Source organism: Tachypleus tridentatus, chromosome 10 (genome assembly GCF_004210375.1).
Source record: "Tachypleus tridentatus isolate NWPU-2018 chromosome 10, ASM421037v1, whole genome shotgun sequence".
Classification (NCBI taxonomy): domain Eukaryota; kingdom Metazoa; phylum Arthropoda; class Merostomata; order Xiphosura; family Limulidae; genus Tachypleus; species Tachypleus tridentatus.
Genome location: NC_134834.1, coordinates 55706432 through 55721358, shown reverse-complemented (window position 1 = coordinate 55721358; position 14927 = coordinate 55706432). Strand labels below are relative to the sequence as shown.

The following is a 14927-nucleotide window of genomic DNA, read 5'->3' as shown; positions in this document are numbered from 1 at the left end:
ATAGTAACATAACATGTATTCTTATTATTCAAAATATATATAAAAATATACACACACACATACAAGCATACATGTATTTACAATTTTCAATAAAATGTGTAACTGTGAGCTAGTATGTGAAAGTTTAAATGTATAATTGTTTATATGGATTAACAAGTAAAAACAGTAAAACTATTTCTGTCACTGTAATTTAGCTGTCTAATTATATTTTCTTACATTTTAAGTTAAAACACTTTATTGTAGAAAAGATAAAGTCTTTGTTACATTATAGTTATATTTGAAATTAATTAAAAGTGACTGATAACTACTGTATTTATCACATACTGGCTGAAATACTTTCCAACTGATAGAGAAAGTTTACACACAATTAACACAATGTAAAGTTTAACATCAGTCATATTTCTAAGTAATAACTTAAACACAGACGTCATGTAAAAATTTTTAAACTATAATAAAGCTTCTTCATAATCAACATTCACAGTTTGCTTTCCACCTATCAACAAACAAAGATGGAGGTGAACCCACTCTTAAAAACCCTACATCTCATTGACCATGAGAAAAATATGATTGCTTGAGAAATACAGCAACTTTCATAATTTGACCTTGAATCCTTTTACAATATTCAGCAATTGTCTAAAGTATCAACATACCAAGATTGTTTGATACTGATTACATAAGTTGGGAGTAATTAACCAACAGGCTTTACAAAGCAGAAATAGGATTATATTCAATTTTGATCCCCTTAGGACATTCCCCACAGTCTATAGCAGGGGTTCCCAACCGGTGGATCGCGACCCCCCTTGGGGGCCACGAAGCCTTGGCAGGGGAGTCGCGTAGCCTTGTTAGAAGTAGCTTGGGATAACATTAATTTTATTTCATCAATTACATTTTCAAGTCGCGAGTGCCAAAAGGTTGGGAACCCCTGGTCTATAGGGTTTACATATAAATTTTAGTTCAGAATGACAAAATAGGCAAGGAGGAGTTATGGTGCAAACAAACATACATTTTACATATAGATGACCTACTCAACAAATAACATTCACAGAAATCTTCCCCTTAAGCAGCCACTACAGAACTGACTACTGTATGTCAGAAAAAAATTCTCACTGAATTGTTTATTCTCTAAAATACATGAATTTTGAAGAAAGTAATTTATCTAAAACGTAATAAAGTTGTCAATATTATGATCAGAATTAAGGAAAGGAAAAATCATCACACAAACAATGAAATGCTAAGGCTTGAAAACAGACCCTTTTGAACTGTATGGAGACATTTTAATCAGAAAAGCAACCATTTATAACCATTCTTAACCTTCTAAATGACAGCAAAATTTGTAGCTATGATTTAGTTGTTGTTTTTCACATACCATAACATTTTTCAAATTATTTTCTTTTGTGGAACCTCATCAAAAACATTACTAAAATCCAATGATGCAAATGTCAAATACGTCCTACATGTAAATTAATAAACAATGTAAACATTTTTAAAAACTATGTGGACAGGTGCTCAATAAATGTTTATCATAATAATCAAGTGTTAGACTTAAAATCCTACCATACAGATTTTATCAGCATAAGAGCTCAATATTGAAGGTTGTCCAATTGCTCAAGACAACAAATTTGATTTAGACAATTCATTCTACACATGTATTCCTCTAATAATCAAGTACAAAATTATTGCTCTAAACTTTGCTCTAATTGGTAATGTGTTAAATAAATGAACCACAGCACAAAATTTATGAAAGAAAGGCTATGATTTGCTGTTATTTATCTTTATTGGCATTATGATATACGTTTTTCATATAACAGTTGAGTTTCTACAAAGCAGCATTACACTATGTTCAATGTAGAAATGTGAATTTTCAATTGGAATGTATTGTAGACCAATATCTTAATCAGTGCTTGTGTTCTTCATAATACTTTTAGAGTTTAAAAATGGCATACCGACAAAACAATTCTGAAAACTTGTTGCTTATACATCCAAAAATGATTGTGAATTGGATAATTTAGAACAGATCTTGTATGTCATAAAATACTGAAAGGAAGAGTTCAACTAAATCACTACTTTATTGTTACTACCTAAACTTACACAATGCATATTTGAAAAGTATGCACTTGACAAAAGAAAAAAAAATCCAAGTGTAAAAGTTCATTCAATTATCTTCATTGGTATAAAACACTAAATTATGTTGTAAATGTTAATACTGATTTCATTGGCAAACACTGAACTTGAAATAGCTTAATTAAATTTAAAATGTAACTAAGTAAAATATTGTGATGTGCAGAAAACAAAGTAAAATGCTAAATTAGATTTGGAAAGTGTTTAGTTTTGAAAGTTTGAAATAAACTAGCAGATAGAATGAGGAGGGACAATGAGAAGTTTGAAAAAAGATTTAAGATTATAACAAGTATTCAAATAAGCTAAGGATTTTAAATGAGTTCAATAATTAGATATACCAGCCTCTCTCTCATTTTTGGTACATCACAACAGACAGTATATAGATATCTAATAATTAAGAGTCGATAATGTTACTGCAATCATTTAAAAGGGAAAATAGAAGCAACCCAGGAAATTTCAGCCCAGTATATCTCACTTTGTAGTAATAAAAATTCTAGTCTGATAAAAGAATCTTTAAAATTAGTCAATGAAACATAATATCAGAAATATAAGCCAATATGGTTTTGCCACAGTGAAATGTTACTTCACTTACATTTTTCTTTTTGAAGATATTACTAATTTGGATATTGAAAAAGGTGTGAAATTAGCATACTACTATTTTAAAAAACTTTTGATAAAGTGCCATACAACTGATCATCCTAAAAAATCATATCAGTGATAGCTGCAAAAAATACTAGTTAATGGGACAGTAGGATCTGATGGAATAATTATGGAGTCCAGTCAAACTGGCCTTATGGTAATAGCAAAGTTTCTCAGAAGTCGGTTATTAGAAAACTTTTCTTATTTCTTTTTATTTAAATTAATGACATAGAAAGGGGCATTATTAATATATTGATAACCTATGCTGGTGGTAAAACTGTTTATATCTAAAGCTCTATAAAAGATGTTGAGCTAATGCAGAATGATGTGGATCAATTTTCATTTATTTGATAAATAATCTTTAATCATAATAAACACAAGATAATGCACTTACATTATGATAGTGTGACTTGCATAGTTAATGTAGATGAGAATCAATTCAATAGCATGACAGCTTTTGGTGAATTCATGTTAACTTTCACATATTTTATTGAATATACAACAATCCAACAGATGCCACTAAACAGCAGGTACAATTACATGACAATTATATAAACAAAAACTAAACCAATACATGCTTTTTGCCTATCAACTAGTTCAGAGGAGAATCTCACAGTTCAGCTCCTGCCCACAGTTCAATCTATGTAAATTCCAAGAAAGTAATAAATTACTGTCAATAAAACCCTTCCTATTCTTCTGCAAAATGAACATGAAAAGGTTTGTTTATCCCTACTGAGATGGGCATCCTTTAATGTGCATGATACAAGGTTTTAGTGTCTTAAATTCAAAATTTTATTAAAGTACTTCTTATGTTACATCAATAAATACAGCCCAAAATCTTAGTCAATAATACATATTTTATCACCATACAAGTTTTAGATTCTTGATTCTATAAAATATTTGAAAAATCCTGAACTTTCCCTAGTGTTACACATTTTTTCCAGGCATCCTCTCTACTCCATTTTATCTACCACCCCTTCAAAATGTACAAAATTAAACAAATTACTCTGTAAAATCATAATTGTTCAGAGTAAACCATAATTTTTACAGCCTTAAAATTAATTATCTAGGTAAAATTAATTAGCTTAATGTTTCCATGAAAGAATGAAACAACAAGGAGTTGTATGAACTGTAGTATATACCAAGTATTATTTTGGAATTTTTGTGCAACTCCAAAGTAGGTGATGCATCCAATACCATCTTTCAAGTCTCAACATTCCAGATACTGCACAAATTTTGATAAGTTACATGGCAATGTTATATGAATATTAATACTTCATAAGTATGGCTATTCCAAGGAATCTCCAAAGAAGCTATTACACCAAAATATTTTTGTTGCTCTTTGTAAGTTGAGTACACTGAAAGTCATTTTAGAATACATATGAAACAGAAATCGAAACATAGGATAGTATTCCCCACTTTTTGATGAAACAATAATAAGTAATGAGTTTTTCATCCATAACATTTGTATAATTACTATCATTTTTTTTTATGTTTACTTCAATATCACAGTAGTAATAGTAGTAGTATGCAAATATTATAAGGTTCATGTAAGATAATATAAGCTGCTTATGTTGTTTCAGGTAATATAATCAGACCATTACTTTAATTAAGGCAAATGTGTAGAAAATCTAAATGTGCTGTCCCAAGTCTTCACTTTCTATTTTTCCTTAGATCACTTATAAATTTAAGTCAATTTAAATATTTTGCACAGAATACTCATGGTCAGTAATATTGCTGTTTTCTCTTGTAAAAATAAAGTAGATCACTTAAAGCTCAGTCATCTCAAAGTCTTCAACATAAACCTTGTTTTTAAAACATAAATCTCCTTTTTAACATTTTACTTGCACACATGTTTAAAAAAAATCATTCTTTTTGGTTTTATCAATAAACTACTTCTCATAGACCCTTCTGGATTTCCCAAACTACTTATAACATCTGAACTGTAATAATTATTCCTGTTGAAGAATAACACCTATACACATTTCCTGCAAATATTTCATTTGAACCATTAAAACATGTTAAGGAAAAACACAAAATATTAATTTTCTACCAAATATTAATTTTTTTTATATTTTTTACAAAAATGACTTTAACTTCATACCCTAATTATTATAATCTAAAGATATCACAGTAGGTAGTCCTTGATAATTAGTTCCTGACTATGAAAGTATGTGAATGTGAAATCACAATTGTGAATACACAAAGCTCCCATCAATAAAATACTAATGGAAAATGTCTACAGCATTAATGCATGTTAAATTCACATTATTTATTTCACAGAACTGTACTTCCACTAATTTGAAACTGGCTCAAAAAAAATTGTGAAGAGTGTTAAAAATGTCATTCACTACTTGTCAATGACCAGTGGACAAGTGTTAAAATCAAAACCAGGGTGTTAGTCCAAATTGACTGGACCAATAATGCTGAGTGATACTTCAGTGATACCTCTCTTCATGCTCCACTTTAGTCTGGCTAGTTTCATTTCATTCATAAACATTTATTATTTGAAAACACATAAAGACTTTAAAGCAATTTAAAATTATGTTTAGTCACTAGTGGTGCAGGCTACATATTACATAAACTAATACATATATATGTCTACCTAAATCACACGATAAAAGGTGATTCTAAATAGTCAATATACTGCCCCAGCTACATGTTGCTTGACATCACATTATCAGTTGCAAGCAGATTGTTTTCTGAAAAACAGTTTGATATATACCATATAATTGGGTGTGACTGCAAACAAGGAATCAATTACATCATGACATGATGCAATATTAATGACACTATACTGCCATGACATGGGTGTCACGAAATATCAAGTTACAAGGTAAAGTGATAAATCACTGACATTTTGTTAACATTATTCCAATAGGAAGGAGGCATGGAACAAAAAGTTGATTTTGTAATTGTTCTTCATTAATTATGAAGAACTGAATAAATAATAAACTTGCAGTTAAATCTATTAGTCTGTAACTGTAGCATCCAATTTTCATTATTTAAATATCACTGAAACCCCCTAATTACAGGAAAGGTCAGATTGGTTGAAATAGCTTGTATGAAAACTTGGAGCACCAACAATTACAAATAATAAGAAAGATGAAATTGATTCTCTAATACTGCTTTTGTTGTTCCATAAGTATGATAGACTCTCATAAAATTTGAGTAACACTGAAAATATATGCACCACCTATAGTATGTGATATAGGAAATAGATTGTGTGTTCCAAGATTTAGTAGCATCTATTAAATATACACACACACACATACACAGTGTTTACATAGCTTAAACAAAAGTATAATTCAAAATCACTTTGGTAATATGTCAACTAAAAAAACAAGTAAAATGTATGGAAAATGTTGAAAATAAAAACTAAGTTAAAAATAAATATATAATGAAATAATCTCCCTGCTCTACAATTTAAATTTCTATTGTTAGTATACTGTGTAGTGTATGGCTCTGACAGTCAAAACTGAATAATCAACTAAACTCCTAGGTCATTCATATTCAGATAGTCAAAATGACAGTTGCATGCTCCATAATACTAATATTAATAGTCGAACTTTCCACTGCAAGTCACACAGTTGAAAAAAAGCCGAAGTGAACTTTTGCAAGTGAATATATTCAGAAACACTGATATCCTTACCCCATAACATAGAATGTAGTTATACGTATTAAAACTGGTAAAAGTAAAAAGTTTCAAATAAAAGAAGGCCACAATTTGCAAAAATCAAAATTTTTGACTTAGGCCTAACATGTAAGTCACTCACAAGTTTTGCTGCTTCACTCCAAGTTTTCACTTTCTTTTTCTTTGCTTGCTTGTCTCTAATAAATTCTTGTTGCATCCTTGCTCACTTAAACAAAGCATGGACCAGAAGAGCTATCTTCTAGTAAACAAATGGTTTCTTCCCACAAATAAATTAATGTTATTCTCTTCTGTATCACACAAAAACACGACGCCATTTTCACAGGAGCAAATAACATGTCACGTGATCAATGTCGTTATTTAGTGTTAACGTCAAACGTACTAACATTTAAAATGCCATAAATATGAAATATTAACTAATTAAAAGGCCAAACTTTAAAAATAACTAATGAAAACTTTACCTTTACTACTTTTTTGTATTCATTTTTTGCCTTAACTTAGCAATTTTTAGATTTATTTTCATTAGCTAATAGGTGGTGCTACATATATTTTTAAGTTATACCTTCTACTTTTTGTTATTACTTTTTATAATATTTATTATTTTTAATTTATAAAAACCATGTATAAAAAAGAGGTTTGATATAGCGCAAATCGAAACGATGGGCTACCTGCACATTGTTCACCATAGTTATACAACTCCGAATTCTATACATTAAGCACAGTAAAGGAAAAAAAAAAAAAAAGTGATATTCAACGAGTGGGTTGTTATATATCCAGAGCGTCGGTTATGTTCGAACATAACAAGATAAACTAGATTTAATGAGGCTTATACTGACCCAGTACAATTTTTAGAGATCCTTGTTAAAGGAAATGTTAGACTTTTTAATATAAAAATGCAAAATTAAGAACAGAAAGTAAGTGAATATGAAAAATAAAATCGCAGAATTTGCTTATTTTCGCGCAAACTGCTAAATGGGTTACTGCTATGTCCGCTGTGGGAATTGAACTTGAATATAATGCAAATGAGACATCATTGGACAAAATTTTATAAACAAGAATACGCTTAATATAGAAGATAAGATGATAAGTAGAAAAAATATTTAGAATTAAAGATTAAATTAGGCTTAGTAACGGTATGCATAGTAACGGTATGTATGTGGTAAAGCTTACGTGATGCTTTATTTCAGAATGTAGTGAGGAAAACTTATTTCAGTGGCAGGAACTAAGGAAGACTATCAAAGATATTTGAAAGAGCATATTGGAATTAATGATGTTAGTAAAAATTACTGTGAATTTTAGATGTATAAGTATTAATCTCTTTCAGTAGTTTTTTCATTAGAAAAAAGATTGGAAAGATAATCACATTAGAAATTATTTACTGATGTTTGAAATGTTTTTTTAATTGATTTTATGAAACAAATTGAGAAAACTACTACTCAAAAATGTAATGATAATAAGCGTGTTCTACTATTTGTATTTGTTGAATTTAGCTCAAAGAAGCTAACACTTGGACTGATATTTACCAACGAAGAGTGAGATCGACTATTACACCATAACTCTAAAAGGGCAAACATATTTAATGACTGAATTTGACCCCGTGATAATACGAGTTTCTGAAGAAGTTTTGAAATTTTTATTACAAAAAAAGATAATATGCTAGAGTGCTAAGCAATGTTTTAAATTGTGACAGATAATACAAGTTACCAAACTGATTATGTATAAGTTTTTTATGTAAAACAAAAACTTCTTGTCAGATTATCTAAAATCTTAAAGTAGTTCTGAAAAAATAATCCGAGATGAATTTTAATGGGTAGTTTTTAAAACTAGAAAATAACCCAATAAGAAGAAGAGTGTCAATGTGATCCATACTTTTTAAAAATTGGAGATAACAGAAAACCTGGGAAAGTTCAATTTCCGTTATCAAAAATATGTTGAAATCTGTTATAAGACTAATTTTTAGCAAAACATTTGTAAATTTGATATTAAATGATTCTAAGCATGGTATCTATATAAATATAACAGTACTTTGTGTTGTATATCCATGTAACTACTAATTGACATGGAGGATCATTAAGTCCATTCGAGGGTACAAACAAAGTTTCAGTTTTGAATTTTGTGTTATGTATATATATCCTATTTTACGGCTGCTAATCTGCTACTGTCTTCAAGAAAGTCCTGAGAAAGTCTTTACGTAGTGTGGTGCTGGAATAAAATCTTGAATCTTTTTGTTAGAAGGAACCGTGTTTCATCTTCTCATCTGAGTCTTTCCCCTTTTTATTTCAGAAAAAATTCTACTTCTTAGAGCGTCTTTTATGAAATATTTCTTGTAGAGGTAATTCAATATTAGTGATAAGTTGAACCCATAGCTATTTTTTATGGACGGTAGTATTTATCCCCATTTTGAAAGTAAGTTGTATAGATGCAGAAAGCTATAAGTTATATTATTATGAATATTATCAGTTAGGTCGTCCTCTTAATGGTCGTATAATGTTTAAGGTTTTGAAACAGCATCTGTCGTATTTCAAGGGATATTAGGCTAATAGATAAGGTTGTTGCTTTCATAATATCTGAAATATAGACTGATTTGTTAACATCTTCGTGATGATGTTTTACCAGTTAATTTTTATATTTTATATCTACGTTATTTAGTTAAGAGATGTGGATTTCTGAAGTAAATTTTAAGACAGTGAGAGTAGTGTTTCTTGTGAATTATAAACATAAAATAGATGTGAGTCGATTTAAGTACCAATCGAGTAAACCCTGCAATAATACATAATACACAATACACAAGCCTTTCGAACAAGAAAATCCAAGATCAAATCCCACAACTATCACCAAACACAGTCTTTCTCAGGACCTATATGAACATGGCATCAGATTAGAAATTGAGAAGTAAGATAGAAATTAATTAGTACATCATTTGAAAGTAATTACTTGATAAATAAACTTAGATTATTATACCAGCTGCTGAACCATTGTATTGAGTGGTATTGGATAACCATTATCTTACCACAGCACAAAACTGTATAACCTGTTCAGGAGATTACCAATTATATCAATATCGATCTCCACATAATTGATTCTAAGATTAAAACTGTCATCATTTAGGATTGGAATAGGCGTTAGTAGTTGAGATATCTTTATTATCTGAATTCAAAAGTGAGTCTTAACCCTTACTTACTGACATCTACCGTCCATAAAAAATAGCTATGGGTTCAACCTATCACGAATATTGAATTACCTCAACAAGAAATATTTCATAAGTGGGTTTTCATAGAAACATATTTATAGAATATTTTGTGAGACTTATTCGACTCCTGCAGTTATGATAGTCATGTGACTGGAAGTACAAATGAATGTTAGATCAACTACTGAAAGGATGTGATGTCTTTAATTTTCAAATTATTCGGTGCTTTACAATGTAAAGATTTTGAATTCACTAGATCACTATGGCAAGGACAACTACAATTTTTAGATATAATCTTTAAACACTGACTGTTATTATAACTATTAATATACAAACAAGACGGAAGTGTTTTGTAATATTTGTTTTTAGAGCACAGTTAATTTTGTGAGCACTAATGTGACAAACTCCATGACTGCTTTCGCATGTTGATATGTATATGAGACCCTCCTTACCTTCTGATCTTGTTAGTCTGAATCAGCCTTCCAACCAAAGAATGGGATGGATGTATATTTATTTAAACAGAAAGAGAAACAGTTTGAATTGTAATAAACCACTATGGAATTTTTTCTGAAGTTTGTGTATATTCTGAATATTCAAAAATAGTTGTAATCTCTGAGATATGAATGTGATTAGACAAGACAAGTGGTATCGTAATGGTCACTTTGCCTGAGTGTAGTAAAATCATAACAGAACAAAGGAAAACATAATGATAGCTTTTCCAATATGTGAATTTGTAATGGATTTGATTTATAGAGTTGAAATATTTCAGAGCTTTTCTGATATCACAATTTATTTTATCTGTACATGCATTTTGTGTGGGGTATGTGAAAGTAACTTTGAATTTTGGAGTAATTTTATTTATGTTGAATTCAATATAATAACATAGGAAAGCTAGAGTTGTAAGACAGCCTCGGAGTTATTAGTTTCTAAAGGTTAGGAGAAGTGGTTAGTGCTTATAAAGCTGATCACAAGATTTCAATGACATACAAAGGGATCATACTAGCAGTTCAATGTATTTCCTTATTTGACCCATCAATCTGTTATAACAACAAGACAAGATTAAGAACAGCTATGGATAGAAATGAGTTTAAATAATTGGGGAGGTCCTTTTGTTGTAAAGAACTGAAAATGGTTAATCAAGTCAATATTTGAGATAACCAGTTGGGATCTTTTTTCTAAAAGACATTTTGTACAAATCAATCAAGCCACTTTTAACGATATTTTACTTGCTGAATTTTAGAATAGACTTGCCATTTTTGTGGCGTATAAAATATAGTTTCATCTTGAAAGTAATAAAGGCGATGAGTAAAAATCACTTAGCGACAAATTTATTCTCTCAACATTATTGTCCTCTGTTATTTATTTCACAAAAAATATCTGATATGATTTTGAGACTAACTTTTAAAATTTCATTTGTTTTATTTAAATTACTTCACATTTTCAACATTGAATCAGCCTGGCATGGATTGGTAATTAAGGCTCTCGACTCGCAATCTGAGGGCTCGAATTTGAATCCTTGTCACCGAAAGTGATTGTCCTTTCAACCGTGGGGATTTTATTATGTTACGGTCAATTCTACTATAAGATGGTAAAAGAGTAGCACACGAGTTGTAAGTAATGGATGTTGACTAGCTGGCATCTTTGACACAACCTTTTTCAGATGATCTTTAGTGTACTGACCTTCCTTCATCAGATCTGTCTCATCAGTTAATACATCATTGTCTTCCTAGTTAGACGTTAAGTACTTCTAGTGACTCTTTTGCCATACTCCTTCCATTAAGGATGATCATGAATTATTTGATGAGATTGAGTAAATAGTGGAGTGAACTATGGTGAGTTGTCCATAGAATGTTTCTGCATGTGTAAAGCGTGTTCCTTGTCCATCTTTCTAGCAGACCAGTTCTAATTGTATTTTATTGTCATCTGCATCCTTTATTATGACAGATAAATCATGCCCTTGTGGGGTTTGCTATTGGGATTTTACCTATTACCTGCAATACTCCACTTTGGTAGTCATTTAATGGTGTTCATTTTTAAATGTCTCACAATTATGGAGCCTCTAGTGACCTTCCTCAATCTGCTGGAGTTGGCAATGCTGGAAACAATGAGTAGCATGAAGCATGTTCTGCCTGATTTTCCTTCAGCTGTTATTATTCAACAACAGCACTTGTAATCTTTATGTACATCCTAAGGGATTATTTTGTTTAAATATCAACATCCAGGGTCTATGTGATATTACCACCCATTATTATGTTATGACTCTATGACATTCGTTTTAAAGGAGATCCATTTTTATAAGATATATGATAATTTTTTATTAGTTAGCAGGTGTCGTCTTGATGCTTTTGGTTGGTTTGGACATCTCGTGCTTGTAGGGTGGGTATCTTATTTCGACCTAATTTTCAAGTCTATATTATCAGCTCTTATAGTGATACTGAGTTCGTTGTATTAATATCTATGTTTCTGGTACACAGGCTAGTCAGTGAATGCTCTTCTTCTCTTTCGATAAGTTTTTGATTTCCCAGTTAACAAAATATTTACTCAATTAAGCCCTAAAGATGACTGGGAATAATTCAGTTTTAAATATTTTTGTTTATTAAAGTTTAATATTTTTTTCTATTTAGCAATAATTTGTTTTTCTGAAACTTGTAGAATAATGGAGTAGCTGACAAATTATCTCTAAATAGAAAAGTTATGTAGGGCTGTCTATTAAAGTTCAGTAAAGGAACCAAATGAGAAAAGGGAGGATTGTTTGTTTTTTTAACTTCCCGCAAAGCTACTCGAGGGCTATCTCCGCTAGCCGTCCCTAATTTAGCAGTGTAAGACTAGAGGGAAGGTAGTTAGTCATCACCACCCACCGCCAGCTCTTGGGCTACTCTTTTACCAACGAATAGTTGGATTAACCGTCACATTATGACGCCCCCACGGCTGAAAGGGCGAGCATGTTTGGTGCGATGGGGATGCGAACTCGCGACCCTCAGACTACGAGTCGCACGCCTTAACACGCTTGGGCATGCCGGGCCAAAAAGGGAGGAAGTGGACATATCTCTTAATCAAACTAATACTCACATAGCAGATTAAGCCGTCTATATCTCACATGGAGATTAAAATTTCTACATTACTGGCTTCCACACTTTGTCTATTAAAAGTATGGTGTGTGAATAGAATCTTAGTTTTCACCATTATACCTTTCCTTTAATTAACTTTAAAACACTGCTTGTATGCCTATTTTACAACACAGTACCAGTTTACGATTGGAAAGTTTGATTTTGTTTGTTTTGGAAAACGATTTGTTTCAGGAAAACAACATGAACAAACTAAACATTTCTAAATCTTTTAACGGTATGTTCTATTAATCTAAAGCTAATGAAAATTGATTATTAATGATCACTTATGTACTCTTTGAAATAAGTTTTATTCATAGAGGTATGATTCCATTAGAAAACAAAAGAGGAAGGACGATTTTAGGTATCCATTATCCCACTGCTAGTAAAATATTTATATTGTTAGCCAAAGAAAAAAAATCAGTGTTTCCAAAGAGTTGTCCCCAATGGGACAGTGGTAAACCTAGAAATTTGCAACGCTAAAATCTGGCGTTCAATATTTCGAAGCGTATACAGCATACAAAACAAGTTTCAATGAGTTATTACTGTTCACAAGAAGTTGATAGGATTCTTTTCTACAATTAATCATAGAATAAAAACATTTATGAACGTCAATTTTTAAACTAGCGTTTGTAAAAAAAATATAACAAATCCACAAATCATAATATATTTTGTAATAGAAAAAGCTTGAATAATTTAATGATTTGAATTAGACAACATTACATGAATTAGAACCGCACTTCATCAATGCTTATGAAGTGACAAGGGGCTTCACTTGAAGAATATATTTCTGACTGTCAATAATGATACTGACCACCCTGTAGATTAAGCTATCTTTGTCAGTTATTACTGACATTATTGAAAATTCTTAGAATGACTACTAATCTAACATATATGTTTGTGTAATAGTTGTCTTTTTCAAAACCTGTACAAAATCAAACTACATAGAAATGAACATTTAACTTAAGCAGCGAAAATCAAGCAAAAATAAATACAAGATAACGTGTATGTAAGATGAAATAACTGTAGAGATGTTTTAATATGTAAACAAATATAAATTATTACTTATTTTGTGAGTTAATAAGGAATAATTTCATGAAACCACTATAACCCGGTAACAGGTGTAAACTCGAATGATAGATTGAGCTTCAATTTTATTTCTTAGTATTTTACACAGCTTTTCTGGCTAAATAATCAGCAAGAATAAATTAGTAGCATTATACTCTACAATCAGGGAATTCCTATACAAATATAGGATTATTTGTTAATAAAAGTCACTTTAAAGTACCATTTTTATTTTATATATATATATATACATGATCAACCGCTGTAGGAATTGAAACCATGTCTTATCTTCTTGAGGAACGAATTGGGTATGGCGTTATTAAACTTCCAGCGTTATTGACTGTTTACGTTTTGTGAGCACTTTGTATTTATTTTTTGAGTATACAGAGTTTATTATTCTGGTTGCCTGGTTTAACTTGTGTTCTGCCAATTGCCCAACGACTCTTGCCGACTAATAAGTATTTTAGCCTCTTTCCCATCGTGGAGTGCCAGGGACTCAGTGGGTAGTTAGTCACTTTTCATCTCATTCTCGTGTTAAGCGCTATTCTCGTCAGACAATAGCCACGAAGCCTTCCCACTCTTCAGTAATATCTTTGGCGGGTCCTGTGACGTTTCTGTATTCATATGCCTCAAATTCTGGGGCTGTTCCTATTTATTCTTTCTTTGCCTCAACTAAACTGTCAGTAAACCCTCTTTTATATGATCAGTTTCCAACTGCACAGCCTTCTGAAGCTTCTTCATTTACATTTTTGTCTATTCAATGGATATTAACTAAACTCGTTTACAAGTCTTACTCTTGACTAAAATGGATGCTCAATTCCATTTTTCTCGTCAGTTTTTCTTTGGACTCACTAAAAATTTTGCTTGTTCAGACATCTACCATTTGATTCCTACTTGAAATGGTCTAATCATAAAATCCTTCAATGCTCAACTCTTGGATATTATTGGTAATAAAACTGGACTTGTTTATCTTGGAATCTCTACCTCAGTTAAGCCTATTTCTTTATTTTCCATATAGAAGTGATCTCTCTCTTTTCATGTGTTGTCCGTGGAGGAGGATTTCATAATTGAAGAATAATATATATAATTACTGAATCCCGAAAGATAAAATCTTTATCAAACATGCTATTCACATATTAAACACCCAAAGTACAACTTACAT

The 14927-nt window shown here is 30.8% G+C and overlaps 1 protein-coding gene across 9 annotated transcripts in view; it reads right to left on the bottom strand.

The window, feature by feature from the left end:
• LOC143229332 (uncharacterized) overlaps nucleotides 1-6761 on the bottom strand; it is an 84916-nt gene extending 78155 nt beyond the window's left edge. For 5 of the 9 annotated variants that reach the window (XM_076461510.1, XM_076461515.1, XM_076461511.1 and 2 more), the window contains exon 1: nucleotides 6534-6761. In XM_076461510.1, the coding sequence (XP_076317625.1) occupies nucleotides 6534-6608 (75 nt within the window). In that variant the 5' untranslated portion in view covers nucleotides 6609-6761. The remainder of the gene's footprint in view (nucleotides 1-6533) is intronic. The other 4 variants (XM_076461518.1, XM_076461512.1, XM_076461519.1 and 1 more) reach the window with 1 other exon arrangement.
• Between the last annotated feature and the right edge of the window lie 8166 nt (nucleotides 6762-14927).